Source organism: Anarrhichthys ocellatus, unplaced genomic scaffold (assembly GCF_004355925.1).
Source record: "Anarrhichthys ocellatus isolate YVR2014 unplaced genomic scaffold, GSC_Weel_1.0 scaffold2, whole genome shotgun sequence".
NCBI lineage: Eukaryota > Metazoa > Chordata > Actinopteri > Perciformes > Anarhichadidae > Anarrhichthys > Anarrhichthys ocellatus.
Genome location: NW_022280032.1, coordinates 9,676,990 through 9,693,268, shown reverse-complemented (window position 1 = coordinate 9,693,268; position 16,279 = coordinate 9,676,990). Strand labels below are relative to the sequence as shown.

Sequence of the window (16,279 nt, the reverse complement as noted above, 5' to 3'; positions counted from 1 at the left end):
TTCATAAGAAGTAAAAAGAAACGGCTCGCTGTAGTAATCCTCAGTTCCTTAAATGCTTGAGCAGAATATACACCAGACGTGTCATCTTTATTGATAGCCGGTCTCCCCTCATTCATGCAGTTTCATAATAGAGCCATCAGGGGGCGGGACTTCTGCAGACACAAAAGCCTGATGGTTCTGCCATAAGTCACAGAGAACAACAGAGACGCTAAAGGAGCAGCTTTGTGCCTGAGCGACAGCCGCGAGGAGAACAGACCGGCTGTAGGAGACGTGGGAACCGATGCAAGTTTATCGTCCGCTCTGCGTCTTACAGAAGGTTCGACATAAGGTAAGTTTGTGGAGCCATGAAACTTATCAGATAGCAAGTCTGTGGTATATCAGTTTTTTTGTATTCACATTTTTACATGTACATAAGTGATCATTCTTTTGGTGTACAATTACTCAATATTCTATTTTTAAATTCTAATTCATAGCAGGAAAAAAAACGTTATGCTTAATAGTTACAAAGCATATGTTGCTGCCAACCTTTTTGCCAAACAAAATGTTTCACAACAATAGCAAATTTCACATATCCTGTCCTAATTAGCCCAAATGCTCTTTTCTTTTGATTGGTTACAATCACAGGAACTAGCCACTGTTACACTGCCCAGCTTGGCACAGTTCAGTTGTGTTTGTTCAATTTTTAAAGCCAATAATCAGACTTTAGACAAGGGAAAGACGGACTCTTTTGCTGGTGAACTTATAGTGTTTGGGCTTTTCTCAAGAAGAAGGTGAAAGTGTGTACAACTCTGAGATGGAATGCTATACAAGCTGGAACATGTAAACGTTTTCATCACTCCAGTCATAATTCAACAGGTACACCTCTTTGTACCAGCAGGGTTGGACTTGGGGAGAAAGGGAACCAGCTGGATAGACGGGCTTCAGCGGTGCACATCAAGGAGATAAACTACATCAATGAAGACACTTGGCATGGCGGTATTCAAGCAGCAGCATGTGGATGATTTCTATGAAATTGGAGAAGAACTGGGAAGGTGAGTAGTTTTCAAAGCTGTACAGTAGAGGCGTTTAACATGCGGAGATGTTTAACTCCATCGTATAGAAAATGATCCTCCTCACTCTGTGTGACGCAGAGTGTGATTCAGCTCTCCCCTGCATGTCTCTTGACACAGAGGTCCTCGTGTGTACGTAGGTATGCAAACAGCTGGCCTGTTTAAGCTTGAATTGGGGAGTGTCGCTAGGTTGAAGTTTACAGTGAGAGATAAAGTTTCAAACGCACTCTAAGAAAACAAGCTCTGTTTTGGGCATGATATGTCCAAACCATGAAAGAGAATACAATTTGAGTTGCTGCTTTTGCAAGAGCTGATTCTGGGTAGTGGATCAATGTGGATCAAAATGTTGAGGAGGAGCATTAATTGAGTCACACATCGAGGAAACTGTGTCCCATGGGGAAATAAATAAAAGGAAGTCGGCAGGGTGCAGTGTGGGTTGGGGAAGCTACGGATCAACTCTGCACGGAAAGACGGCTTTGGGTTGTGCACCACTTGCTAACAGATAGAGAGGGTGTGAAAAGAAAGTATCTGACCTCTAACCTTTCACTACTGGTCAAAATATACACTATTTCCTGGTGTTTGCTGGTCTTTTACTGCACTGCTTCGTTGACGCACCCTGAATGAATAAACCAAGAGCATTGACACCTTCATTGTATTTTACATTGAGCTTCCTCGTATATATTAGCCTCATGAAATATTCAAATGCATCTGTGTATGAAAAGATTTAACATTAATAGATTAAACCTGTGAATTCACTTAAATGATAATGGGGGCCATTTGTATATAAGGCACCCTTTAATAGTTGCAACTAATGCTTTATTAAGGGTTCATAAATCATGTACTCATGCTTTATGGATCAGTTATAAGTCCTAAGAACAACTTTCTTCCTCTGTGGGAAAGAGCTGCAGAACATATGGACTTGAATGCACTTGTTTTGAATGTAATATAACTTGATGTAATGTTTCCTTTGTCTTGAAGTCTTGAGTTATCACAATTTATAATTATAGATTATTTTCCAACATTAAAGGTGCTCTCCTGGTTATTTAAAGAGCTTAACAGACAAAGCAAGTGGTACACTGGCCAGAACCTGTTAAATCAAAAGATGTTCTTATTAATGGATTTGAACCAATCTATGAAAGATTACTGAATGATTTCATTACATCATACAAACGCTTAAAAAGAAAAGTGTATTAAAATTCCTTTCTAAAGTGTTTGTAAAGGGTTGAGAGAGAGAGAGAGAGAGTGTCTTGGGGAGAGTAATACCAGTAAATGAAAGCTGTGGAAAGGTGTTTTTTAAAGACTGACAATATCACTGAGTTGTGGTTGAGCTGGAAACATGTTGCTTGATAAGACTACTGCTGTGAGCTGAGCTTCGTACATCTTCAGCTCGTCTGTCGTGGGAAATAGGAAGCTGATGTGGTTAAAAGCCGCTGATACTGAGAATAAGAACGGCTTTTTCGAGAGCCTTGTGGGTTCAGATCTCTCCACACACTACGCCCCAATGGAACTGTTACTCAATCGTTCTCTTGAGAGGGTGGGGAGATTTGATGAGGGGGTCCAAAAGCTGATCTGTGTGGAGTATTTAAGATGTTCTGTGGTCCATGGAACTGTTGAGCCATTCGCTACAGGAAAGTCAATTCATCATACTGTCAGATTTGAATGTCACAGGGCCCCATGCAGTTGTCAGTGTTTCTTTCCACTACTGCCATGAGTTTTTGGTAAACCTATCTGTAAAACAACCCTTTGCTTGAGAAGTGAGGCATTTACTGACCCGTCTTACCATCCGAGTGATGACACTGATGATGACATACAGTAGGAAGTGTCACAGTGTGAGCCCACAGCTGCCACCGGCCCTCCCACGGACCGGGGAGACTGTGGTGAGTTGTTATACAAGCGACCGTCAAGGCATGTTGTGGAATATGTGAACTCTACCTGTCAACAACAGGTACATTATTGTCCATATTTGGTCATAGCACTTGCCACTGTCTTTGCATGCTTGACTAAAAATGAAAAGTTTATCAACTTCCTCCTGATTTTGAAATCTATAAATACTTCAGTTACATCCTCTACAGGTTTCACATTGGTTAGAACAGAAAGTTGTGTGTCTGTGGTGTTTTCCGCCTCGTTAGCGGCATGGCTTCAAAGATGGAATTGTTTGTCTGAAATGTCTCGACGACTGTTGGATGGATTGCTGTGAAATTTGTCCATAATGTCCACCTTTTCAGCTACTGCCACCCTCAGTTGGTCAAAATGTTAATATTTCAAATTTTTACATTTTAATTTAAAACCAAATACATGCAAAACATTCCCCTTTAGCATCAACATTACCTTTTTCAAATTAGCAAATGGCAACATAATATAATGCTCAACAAAGAAAGTGAACATGGTACACATAATCATGTAAGCATTGTCATTATGTGCATGTTAGCATTTACCTGAAAGCACCTCTGACCCTAAGTACAGCCTCACAGCGCTGATACAGTCTCTTGTTATTATACTAATGTCTAGTTCCAACTGAATGCAGGAACACTGAAACGGTCACTTCACACTTGATGTGTGAAGCGTTTCCCAATTTGCTTCGGAGTACTGTGGTATTTGTAATTTCTAGAAATACTAGCCACATTCTTGCAGAAGGAAATGAATTAGAGAAATGTTTTCAGTTTGCAGAAGTTTGTTGTCGTGGGAGAGGATGCAGGAAGGGCAACAGTGCAGACTTAAGGCTGTAGCCTTCACAGACGTGTTGAAGTGGAAAGAGATGACAGTCGCGAGGCAGACAGGTGCTGCTGATGAACGGCAGTAAAGTGATAGAATTTCTCCAAAGGGATTTACTGCACATGATGTATCTATAGCACGGACAGTATAGGCATGCATGTACAAGGAGCAAGACAAGAATGCATGTAATCAGCTCTGGAGAACAGTCACTCTGTTGAGTGGATGACAAATGTATTTATTCAGTGCAGCGACTGAGGGAACTCCACTCACCCCGTTACTGTCAGCAGACACTCATACCGCTACTCCACAGATGCATCGTCGACATTGGACCACTTCAAACAAGTGGGAATCTAGAGTATTCTGAACACTTCATGTGCATAAATGTTGAGATATTTCATGATAATAGCAAGTAAATGGGTTTCAAGCAATGATGAGTCATAGTTTAGAAGTTTGAGCTGCTTTCCAGGGGTGCATAGGGACAGGGCTCGGTTAATTATGAATCTGGCCGTCTTGGTCACGCCGCCCCAGAGGTTCAGTTGAGAAATGTGTTTAAATATTGGGCCGGCGCCACTTGTCCGAGCATTCCTCCAACCTTGGCTGTGGATAAGGAACTTCAGCTGTCGGACGTGGAAACTCTGCAGGGAGATGGTACTTTCAGCCCCACTGGCCGGCTTAGAGCTAAGACAGCCGGCACGCCTGGCCCGTTGTGGGAATACCACTCCCAGCATCACCGCTCTCACCGCTGTTACTCTGCACCTCGTAACAACAGAGTAAAGCCCTGGCACTGACAGTCGGGCTACAACGCACACCACGAGGGGTCATTCTGTTCAGTCTTGTCTGACAGGCAAATCAAGGACATTGTTGATGCTTCTGCCACGTAACAGTTCCTCCCCTTGGGTTGCTTGATGTTTGTTTTTGCAACTGGAATTCATTCAGCGAGTCCCACTCCTCCTCAGTTCATACATCACTACAGTATAGTCATCTCGAACAGGGTCAGCTCTTCAGGGATGTCTCAGGGGTGGAAATATCCTGTGAATAGAACAGATAGAGTGACCATTTAAGATTCCACGCTGCTGCTCTGCTTCAGCATCCCACCTGCCCTGCTGTTGTTTTTCCTTTGTGGCATGTGTGTGACTCTTTGAAGACCATTGTTACGATGTACACCCCCGCCTCTCTCTTTTCTTCTCTCCTGCTTTCTCTGTTGGGTCATATTCACACCGACATCTGACCTTTAAGTGTTGTTGTTGCTGTGATATGAAGTACCTGCGTTTATTAATTCGAAATTACTACTGATTATGAATAAATCCACACTTTTTGATCCAATACAGGTGCCCAGCAGTTTATACTTGTTTGTGACGCTTATAATCTAGTTTTTCTTTCTCAGACTGTGTCAAAGAAATATTGATTTAGACATTTGAGGTCAGTGTTTGCAGTGTGGTTGTACTCGATTGCACAATATTGGACGTTCTATCAAACATTATGATATGAGCTATCAAACATTATGAGCTAGAGCTTTCTCTGTGTGTAAACTGATTTGTGAAATGAGAGTGGCAGGAGCACAGTTTTTGGACAACCTTCTTACAACAGTTCCAGCTCAGCAAGCTTTTCCCTTCTCCCCAGTAGCAGCACGGATGTAGCAGGTGGAGCTGTCTATTCTTAGCTCTCTAAAGACAACATGATGATAGTGGACGCAGACTGGACAGCCTCTCACAGCCACCCTGGAATCTCTGTGTGGACAGTTATGTCCAAAACATATGCCTACCAGTCATTATCTGTGTCCTCTCTCTGTGTGTTCTTTAACAATGTCTAAAAATATAACATGTCTATGTTTCATTAAATCATTTGCAAATATACAACAAATGATTATGTCCACAGTATGATTTATCCAATCACTAGCCACGACTGATTGCTCCTCTTCTGTCTTGTGAAAGATGACGTTCATCGTCCCCACTCAGAAACGTTTTGCCAGCTCTGCTGCCCTCATGTCTTTCTGTGGCCTATTACGGAGGGATCAGTGACTGAGAGGCTTGTTTTTCTGAATGTATAGAGTGGGCAGGCCAGCCCACAGCAGCAGGAGTGACAGCAGACGGAGCCTACAAGGGCTGGTCTGATGATGAAGCCATGGAGACTCACCACATATATTTAACTGGGGCGACAGTGCTGGAAGATGTTTTCACACTTCTCGTTCGGTCTGTCAGTTGGGCAATTATGAATGAAATCACTTGTTATGTTAGGGGGACAGTTACAATAGAGATTACCAAATTTACTGGTGGAGTCACCCCTGTCTTTAAGATGAAATGCCGGTTATAGGTTAGTATAGCTCAGTGAAACCAGTGAAACAATAATCCACTGAGAGAGGGTCTCTAAGCCACACCTCTATTGTGAAATATTCAGAGTTTCTGTGTTTTTTTCAGTGGACTGATCTCTTTAGGATGGCTAGACATTTGGCAGGAAGGTTGCTTCAGTGGGAGGACAGCAGCTCTGTCGACACTGCCTGCCTGTCTGATTGTTCTCTGTCTGGCAGGGAAACAGGAAGGAATGGAACATACCTCAATATTTCACCTGGTTTTGACACATGGCTTCCTCTCTAAAGTCCGTCTTCACACGTAGTTATATCCTGTTCCTTAAGAATGTCATGAGAAATTGTTCTCCAACTCTAAAAATGATGGCTAACACACATGAGAGAGACAACAGAACTGTAATGAACTAATGTCTGTGTCTATTTTCTTTGTGTCTGCAGTGGGCAGTTTGCAATTGTCAAACGTTGTATAGAGAGGAGTACAGGCGTCGAATATGCAGCCAAGTTCATCAAGAAGCGCCAGAGTCGGGCCAGCAGACGTGGCGTAAGAAGAGATGAGATTGAGAGGGAAGTGGACATCCTGCAGCAGCTCCAGCACAACAACATTGTAGCGCTACATGATGCGTACGAGAACCGCATAGATGTGGTGCTTATCCTCGAACTGTGAGTCACCGCACGATTGAACAATGCAACACAATATCACTACAGTACTACAGTAAAACATCCAAACATCTTCACAGAATAGTTTTAGTACATGTTCTGATCTCTGTGTTTATTTTTGTGTAAAAAGATTGTTTGTCGAATCTGTGTTTACTAAAAAACTACTTGCCAGGATCACGTGTGCCAGAAAGAACCAAATGTTTTTCACAGTCAAATATGGGTTGTGTTGAAAAGAGGCCTCAGAGGCACGTGTTTGGGTTCAGCGACTAACTGGCAACATGTAGTGCACAATTAGGACTACAAGGAAGCTCAGTCCAATCAAAGCAGGGGTGAACTGACTGACAGAACAGTTACTGTTACATGCACACTGTGGGTCATTCAGTCTACTATGTTTTCTTTGTGTGAATATCAAAGAACATCATGTGTATCGCCTGGCAGCTGGTCAAAGGACTATTTATATCACTTTTCAGCAGTTTTTCCAGTATTTTATTATGAAAAGGTTGAGAGCTACAGTGATTTATAATTAGGGCAAATTGTTACCACAAACAAACATATCTAAGGCATCCTCAACCAGTGCATCCAAATCCTGAGAACTCACTTGAGATAATGTTCAAGAGAGTCCAGATTATCTGAGCCCACAGGATGTGTCTCTGAGTGTGTGTGTCTGTGTGTGTGTGTGTGTGTGTGTGTTACAGGGTGTCTGGAGGAGAGCTGTTTGATTTCTTAGCTCAGAAGGAGTCTCTCTGTGAAGAGGAGGCTACTCGGTTTATCAAACAGATCCTAGATGGAGTCGAGTACCTCCACTCCAAGAGGATCGTACATTTTGATCTGAAGGTACAACATGCTCCATCTGTGCATCATATATAAATCTATATCTGTCTCGTGAGGAAGATGATACTCTTTACAGCCACTGCTACTAACCTGTACGTACATGCAAGGTCAAGCTGGACTAAATTCCAAATATATATAGCAGGTGTTCAATGTCTCGCTCTTCTGAATCACACATCCTTCCTGTTTTCTGTGGCTGAAGTCCGGACACTCGGTTATAGACACAACAAGGTTATCTCTTCACTTTCAGACAACAGTGTCGCCCACGCTGCTGATAGTCACTGTCCTGTTTTTCTGCAGCTGCAGCTCCCCTTCGCTCTTAATGCATTTCATTTGGCCATTAACGAAAAAGAACACTCAGTGAAGGGCTCGACTCAAACTAGCCTGAGTTTGTGACCTTCACTTCACAAAGACAGATCTGTGCACTCATTTTCAGAGGGTCAGTTGAGGAAAATGTGTCCGTCCAGTCAGCGCGGATGTGACCTTTATGTTGATTTATAGGAATCCAGTAAAATCAAGTTTTACAAAGAGTTATGTGCTGAACTATTTCCCAGCTATTCTACACAACAAGACCTTACAGGTCCCCCAAGAAATAATCCGTCACATAACACCCATAGATGTATATTTGTCTCTTTTACACTATAGCTTTTGTGAGGATTTAATAAATGAGACACAAGGTGTTAATTACTTTAGAGGTGCCAAAGGTTTTGTTCCTTTTGGACAGAGGCAGGCTAGCTGTGTCACAATGTTTACAGTCTTTTTGCTAAGCTATAAATAAGCTGCTATCAGAAGCTTCATAGTTGGCGTACAAACGTGGGAGTGAAATCAATCTTCTCATCCAACTCTTGGCAAGAAAGCAAATAAGCCCATTTTCCAAGGTGTTGTTTAATATTTTAATATTTCACACTGACGAGTATGACTGTAACTGTTACAATGTTTTTTTTTAATGCTTACACAAAAGGCGACTTTAAGGTAACTTATTTTATTCAGTGTCGTTTATGAATGGTCCAATATCGGTAGAAATCTGCTTACAAATAAGCCTGTTTTTTGTTGTTGTTCTTTTTCAACTTCAGCCTGAAAACATAATGCTGCTGGACAGGAATGTTCCTCTACCCCGCATCAAACTCATAGACTTTGGACTGGCACACAAACTAGAAGCTGGGGCAGATTTCAAAAACATTTTTGGAACCCCTGAGTTTGTTGGTAAGTGTTTTTATATGAGATGTGTTTGCAATGAAGAACATTTTAAGAAGGTGTTTAGCCTGGCGCTGTTTGTGATGCAGGAGTGTTTCCTGTCTATTTTCAGCTCCAGAGATAGTCAACTATGAGCCACTGGGATTGGAGGCAGACATGTGGTAAGAGCTTTTAATTACCTCTGAATCGGCTACAACAGGCTTCAGTGCATAATTTTGGATTAACCTTGTGCTTTTCTTTCACAGGAGTATCGGAGTCATCACATATATACTGTAAGTTAGGATGATTCGTGATTATGACTGAGAATCTTAATGTACCTAAAGAGATTATCGAGGACACTCAAAGTGTGTGTGGGAATGTTGTTCTAGTTTGAGCGGCGCATCACCTTTCCTCGGCGACACGAAGCAGGAAACGCTGGGAAACATTTCGGCGATGGACTACGAGTTTGACGAAGAACTCTTCAGCAAAACAAGCGAGCTGGCCAAGAGCTTCATCAGTCAGCTCCTGGAGAAGGACACGAGGTAAATAAACTGAAAAAACAGCTGTAGGCCTAAGGTCAGTTCTGATAATACAAAGCCCAGTGTTACAGAGGTCACACCGCAATAAATCCCAAGCACACAATGTGCAGACCTGATCCAAATGAGAATAAAAACTAGCCAGTCCACAGAAATCTAGTGCAAATATTTAGCCACATTTGTTTTTGGTACAGTGATACACTTAATAAAACTAACAAACTAATGGCAAGCAAAGAACTGTGTGTCTTACTTTATAACATGTGATCTTGTTCTTGTTGCTTAACATGTGTTTCCATCTAAATGCACCTCCAGGAAACCAAATATTCCTGTGAAAGTTATCCCTGTGTGAACCGACGTATTCCTGAGAGAAGTGTGACTGCTCACCGTGCCCTGTGTGTGACGTTGAGTTGTCTGGGTGTATTTGTTCAGCTGCATTTCCTTTCTCTCATCATTTTAGAAAACGGATGACCATACAAGAGGCCCTCGACCATCACTGGATTAAGGTATGAGCTTGATTTATGTGTATTGTAGCATGTTTTTGTACTCTCAATAAATACTGACTACTACTTCCTGCCACACGTGAAAACAAGATTTAACCGTTGATGTCAAAGGTAACATGAGGGAAACAGGTTTGTTTGTTATTAGAGATGAATATTCATCTTTAAATCTGCCAAAAATTTTTGACTTCATGCTGAAAAAGTTCCCACAAGTATACAGTATATTCTCTGGTTTGTTGAAAACATACTGTATCACAGTTACTGTATATTATTTCCATCACTGCACCACATCTCTCTGAGTTTTCACCATTCACCATCAACACACCTCTACACATCTTGTACAGCTTGTCTTTTGCAATCAGAAATTGTATCTAGATTTTCAAGCGATCGAACTGAAGCAAGATGTCACTAATTGTGTTTTTAATGGCATGGACATTTAACAACCTGTAATGTTGGAGAAGTCTACTCCAACATTTGGCTCTGAGATGCATGTGAACGGTGTTTTGCTGTGGAGCCTTTGTTCTGTTTGGACACAAGCATGAAGCCAGGAAACATAACACCCATAATGGGATTGTCTGCTGTTTTTGTGGCACTCTTACCTGCCATGGCTTTTGCTGTAGGGTCACACACTAATCCTCCGGTGCCACGGCTGCTGGGATATTCACCGCTGTGTGTGTTTTCAAGATGCAACAATGAGACAGACTCTCATTCAGTGTCCCCTCCTCCCCTCCACCCTTCTGTCTGAAGTCCTGTGGCCACTTGGAAGAGGAAAGCGCTGCCCCTGACACTGAGAAGAAAGGGGAGCAGCTCAAGACGAAGCGTCTTAAAGAGTACACCATTCAGTCCTACTCCAGCATGCCCCAGAACAACACGTATGCCAACTTTGAGCGTTTTGCCCATGTGGTGGAGGACGTGAGTCTGATGGAGAGGGGGCTGTCAGAGGTGGCAGTAGCCCACCACACTCTGCAGGGTGATATAGAAGCACTGCTCTCCATCTACAATGACAAGGAGAGCTGGTACAAGGAGGACAGTGAGACTGCGAGGAAGCATCTGTCCCAGGTCCGCTACGAGTTTTGTAAAGTGGAGGCCACGAGGAGGCTGCTGCAGGAGGACTTGAAGTCTATAGATGCCAGTCTGGAGAGCATCAGTGGGAAGTACATCCATAGGCAGAGTCAGTTGGATGCTCTGAGGCAGGAGCTGAACTCTGAGCTACAGTGGCTGCAGGAGGTGATGGGCTCTCTGCATCCGGAAGGAGCCAACAGCAGCAGTACGAATACGGACGTGATGCATGCAATGAAGGAGCTGCTGCATCAGTCCTGCAGGAGGGAACTGAGCCCTGAGGCCAAACAGCCACTCACAGAGTCTGGCTAACATACACAAATCAAGATACACTTTAATTGACCTTAAAAATCGCTACATGTTTTTGAAAATGAGGCTGTTGAATTCTACACTTTTTTCAGCAGCACAAACTGAATGTATATCTGTGTAGTCTTTAAATTAGCTTATTTCTGATCTTTATTTATTTTGTGAACTCTGTAGAACGTTGACACTTTTCAGTTAAAGTAATAGTAGGAATAGGAATTTGAGGAAATAAGCTTATTTGTGATCTTGATGAGAGTTGGATGATAAGATGGATACACTTTCACATCTGTACGGTAAATATGATGCTACAGTCAGGAGTAGGTTACCTGTGGATAGAGGCAGGCTAGCTGTTTCTCCCAGCCTTCATTGCTATACGCTAAGCTGACCACCTTCTAGCTGCAGTTTCATATTTAACAGACAGATATGAGAGCGTCATCAAACTCTCAGCAAGAAAGTAAATAAGCATCTTTCCCAAAATGTCTAACTATTCCTTTTAGCTTTTTAATTTGAATAATTGATAATGTAGATGAACATCAGTTATGGATGTTTTTACTCTTTTCAATGTTATGTTTCATAATTTCACATTTTTTAATTGATTTATTTTTTCATTCCATTATTGTTTTATTTTATTGACTGTATATATTGACATGTTTATTGTTTTTTTCACAAAGGTTGTCCATTTGTAAATTTACATGTGTAGTCATAAATGTTTTTTTTTCAGATTATCTATGATCCATTTTTCATAGATTCAAATGTGCACTTTTACTAAAGGTTACATTTATTTAAGTATTTGATTTAACTCATTATTTAACTATTTTCTTTCTTTCTTGGAGATGTTTTATGAGACATCAGGAACAACACCATCTATGATAAGACCACATGTGTTTCAAAAGTATTTCACCTCCTTGTCAGTGTTTTTAGCATCACAATAGATATTCCTGTACACGGCTCACACTTTGGGCCTTTGATGTACACACTGACATTATCCACTGTTGTCTTAATAACACTGAAATAAATGTTCATCATTTATTATGTACCTGGTGAACAGATTCTTCTGATTTGTGATCTGAGATTTTAATATATTTCCTGTTGTACTTCAGATTATAGCATCACAATTAGACCAGTACCACAGCGTTATGTTTTTGAATTTACTTGAACATTTGACATTAATAGTAAAGATACTTTCCCTGTTATTTCATCCCTCATTGTGTCTCTACAGCCTCTGAATCCTAAACAGGCCATGGTGAAGAGGTTGTCAGTGGTCAACTTGGAGAACTTCAGGAGACAGTATGCCAGACGCAGGTGGAAGGTAAAGTTTCAGTATTTGTTGCACAGTTTGATATTTCCTTACAGTGATCAGGGTATGAAAATGTTGCTCTTGATTGCTCTCAGGCCTCATTCTCATTGCTTTTATCTGTTCAACAGCTGTCATTCAGAATTGTGGCTCTGTGCAATCACTTAACGCGGATCATGAAGAAGGGGCCCAAGCTGCCTGTGCAGGATGGGGTAAGAAATTACCTTTGAAAAGCTAACAGCAATGGATCAGTCCAAACAGTTTGGGAATTTTGCACATTCGCTTTCTTGCCAAAAGTTATTTGAGAAGATTGATACCAATCTCTATCATCTGTATGGTAAATATGAAGCTACAGAGACTGGAAAAAGCTAGCTGGCTCTGTCCAAGATTTCCAGGAGCAGTGACTTTCTGGTGTCTGGTTGTCACTGTGAGGTTGCAATGTAACTAATGGAGACTTCAGGAAATCTCTCTTCACGGCCAAGAAATAGTGCAGCACATAACACCTGGTAAAACCGCAAATTTAGGATTTTGTACAAATTGAACAAACAAGGTATAAGGTGTCAATTTGTGAGTGTTGGAGGTGCTGGTAGGTGGATTTTGTTACTTACAGACAAAGCAAGGTAAGCTGTTTCCTTTTGGGCTAAGCTAAGCTAATCGGCTGCTGGCTGTAGCTTAATATTTACCGCACTGTACAAACATGAGAGTGGTATCAATCCCAACTAACGCTCAGCAAGAAAGTGAATATGCGTATTTTGTAAAATGCCCAACAGTTGCTTTAAGAGTAACTGTTGTGTGGATAATGAAGCAGTTACGATCTGAACTGTCATCACCTGTCACCACACAATTCCACAGCTGTTTCTCAGCTCAAACATTTTGATTATTTCAGAGGGATTGTGAAAGTGACCAAGAAGAAGACATCCTGAAGATAAGGCCGAGAAGCAGAAAGAGAAGCAGCACTTCCTGAGAGCAAGTGTGCCGGTCGACGATGTTCCAGTTGCAAAACAGTGACTCGGCACCTTTTTGATTCACACTTTGCAGCTTTTGCGTGTCATGAAGAGTCATCTGACAGTATCTGCTTGGCAGAGTTAGATTCTGTTATTTTTATTGTGCAGGCTGCATGTGTGGATTTACGAGAGGTGTATTGTTCAAAGCACCGACAGATAAATAAAATGGTAGCAGATCTTCATAGCCAGACGTTTACATTTTGTTCTGCTTAACATACAGCAATGGCTGTGTAAACACACCGTTTACCATTAACTTCTTCACATCAGAATAATTCGCTTGAAGACTGAACGCTGAGCTATCTTCTGTATTTTACATAGGATATTTTCAATTACTGTCAATTACTCGTGTCCAATGTAGAAATAATTGCGTGTCATCTTGTGCATATATAAAGGCAGTATATAATAAAAGAAATTTCACAGTTGAATTTTTAAAACAATTGTTAGATGTATTTATGGTGTAAATATAATATCAGCCAAATGTCTTAATTTCACTGTTACTTACATCTTAAAATGATCATACACTGTTTTAAAAACACATGTTTTTTTCTGTTGACTTGTATGTATTGTAAATTGAAATTGTGTTTATTAAATTACTGAACATGATGTTTTCTTTGGAAGTTTCTATAAAGCAAACAAACAAAAATGACTCCATCACAATTTAAAAATCAGATCATCTCATGAGATCATCTAATGAAAACATTCTTGGCAAATGCTTTCGCTTTCAGCGCTATTAAACTTTTTTTGTTTTCAGACAATCACATTGTAATATGGTCTCTTTAATTGTGATCTCAATGCAGGTGTAATTATAACCATATGTTGGGCTTGATGTTTGAAAAGAGTATCAGCATACAGATGACGCCCAACAACATCTTTTAGCACATCCCACAAGACAAACGTGAATGTGCTGCACAAACAGGCTTTTTTCAATGTGATGCCTCGAGCCAATGTTCCTGTCAAACCACAATACGACGATAAAAGGTATCCGAATGCCAGTGGCCCCGGACAGTAAATACATTATTAATTCTCTGAACATCAATGAGCACTAATTGTGATGGTGCATTCCTACAGATTTTTTCCTCTGACCACTGCTCAATTATTTAGTATCACAACTGAAAGGTTGTTTGGGTCCAGTTGGGCTGAAAGAGATTGGAGGGACAATTTGGCAGCGACACAATGTAGGCCAATTACACACTGACGGTAAGAAAGAGTTGTAATCAACAATTAGGTCAGTCTGAAATCTGTAAGCCTGTTTTCATACACTGCGTAGTACTGCATGTTACAGTCTGAGGGGATTAAGAGGTATAATTGGATGTGAGGAGATAACCGGGTACTTTCGGGGTATATCACGATGCTCGAGATACCCTCAATTACCTTTTCCTCTCATGTTGCTTTCTGAAGGCATCTACTTCATTATGATTATGGCCTCCCTTGAGCGAGCAGGTGAGAGGATGCTGGCCGTGCATGCAGCGCAAGTGGTCCATAATAAGAAAGCAATCACTATAGAAAGTGGATTAGGAGAACACACAGAGGGACATCGCTTTGTAAGCTAGTCCACACGTTGGCCGTGGACCAACAGGTTTGCGGTTGAAGAGGTTGGACGGTCCTCAGCTGATGAAGCCCAACATATCTAGATGAAGCTCAAACAAAAGCTCACTGACACGATGTGATGAGTTAACAGCTCCTCCTATTGAGCGCCACAGCAGCTACACCTCACATGTAGTCAGCCAGTGGGCCGGCACCGGGGGTGGTTTGCATTGACAGCGCGTGCATGGCCACAGTGCTTGGGGACATGTTCATGCAGGTTTTTTATCTCAATAAAATCTCCACGGTCTTCATTTTAGATATGCATAAAAGATCCTAAAATTGACTCTACTTCCAGGGTGCCAGTGCTGCACTAACAGCTCCAGAAACATTTGCCCGCAGGCTCTTGGAATGACATCTTAGGAACCAAAAACTATGGAATATTAAAACTAGAACGAAAGAGATTTCTGTTTCTTTGAGGATTATTGTTTGGCAGGTACCAAATCATGTTTTGCACAATGTTTTTTGTTTACTGCATTTCGGTATGCTAGGAGAATTGCATGCATTTTTAGCCTGAATGAATAACAAGTGTTGGAATAATTGCTTTACACTGCTCTCTGGGGTGTCTGGACACAGGATATTAAGCTGACGATTTCCGTGGAGTGTGACACATAGAGCATCTTACTGTTTAATAGATTGAGAAAGGTCTGTTGAGATACTGTTCTCCTCTTAAATATAATTACATTTGGCATGTATTAGCATCTTTCTTGTATAAATAGCATTCTTACAAAAAGCTGACAGTCCAACTGTTGACTTAATGCACCTCGAGTCCTTATTAGAGCATACACATACAGTGTATTTCAACTGTACAGTAGTTTGTTTCTGTTCTGTGACAACCTGTGATTTACTGGCAGAAGATGAGATAAGAGAAAACATTTAAAGCATGCTCTGGCCACTCGTCTGTATGGAGTCTCTCTCCAGGCTGGTGACTGTAAATATTTCAGCCATGTATCACTGAAATATGACCTGAGTCCTTTGTAGCTTTGTCAGTGATAGAGAGTGAAATGACATGGCTTCCAGTCAATCGTTACAGTTCGGTCTAAAGCATCTCATGTAACAGAGTCAAAGCTGGTATGTTGGGATCAATTCTGTGGTTTACCAGCGACAGGTTTATGGGATCATGGGATTCCAGCATACTTACGGATGATCTGATGGATAGGTTGTACACACAGACAAATAAGGAGTGCTGTCAGAAATCATATGCTGTTTATGTGTAACACAAAACCATTTCCTCCATTTAAAGAGATACAGATATCTTTGAGGCAGTACTCGACACAGTGACGT

General features: G+C 41.3%; 1 protein-coding gene across 5 annotated transcripts; it reads left to right on the top strand.

Moving 5' to 3' along the window:
- The first annotated feature begins 209 nt into the window (after window positions 1-209).
- Window positions 210-14,177, top strand: dapk2b (death-associated protein kinase 2b). Of its 5 annotated transcripts, XM_031866962.1 has the most exons (11): window positions 360-1,031; window positions 6,502-6,723; window positions 7,416-7,554; window positions 8,622-8,751; window positions 8,855-8,903; window positions 8,988-9,014; window positions 9,111-9,263; window positions 9,715-9,760; window positions 12,336-12,425; window positions 12,542-12,622; window positions 13,297-14,177. In XM_031866962.1, the coding sequence occupies exons 1-11, from the start codon at window positions 955-957 to the stop codon at window positions 13,372-13,374; spliced, it is 1,092 nt and encodes a 363-aa protein (XP_031722822.1). In that variant the 5' UTR covers window positions 360-954; the 3' UTR covers window positions 13,375-14,177. The 5 variants fall into 5 exon arrangements, with proteins under 5 accessions (XP_031722799.1, XP_031722814.1, XP_031722807.1 ...); XM_031866939.1 differs by lacking the exons at window positions 12,336-12,425; window positions 12,542-12,622; window positions 13,297-14,177 and adding exons at window positions 210-328; window positions 10,502-12,152 and having other exon boundaries at window positions 878-1,031; XM_031866954.1 differs by lacking the exons at window positions 12,336-12,425; window positions 12,542-12,622; window positions 13,297-14,177 and adding exons at window positions 210-328; window positions 10,502-12,152 and having other exon boundaries at window positions 875-1,031.
- Window positions 14,178-16,279: the final 2,102 nt, after the last annotated feature.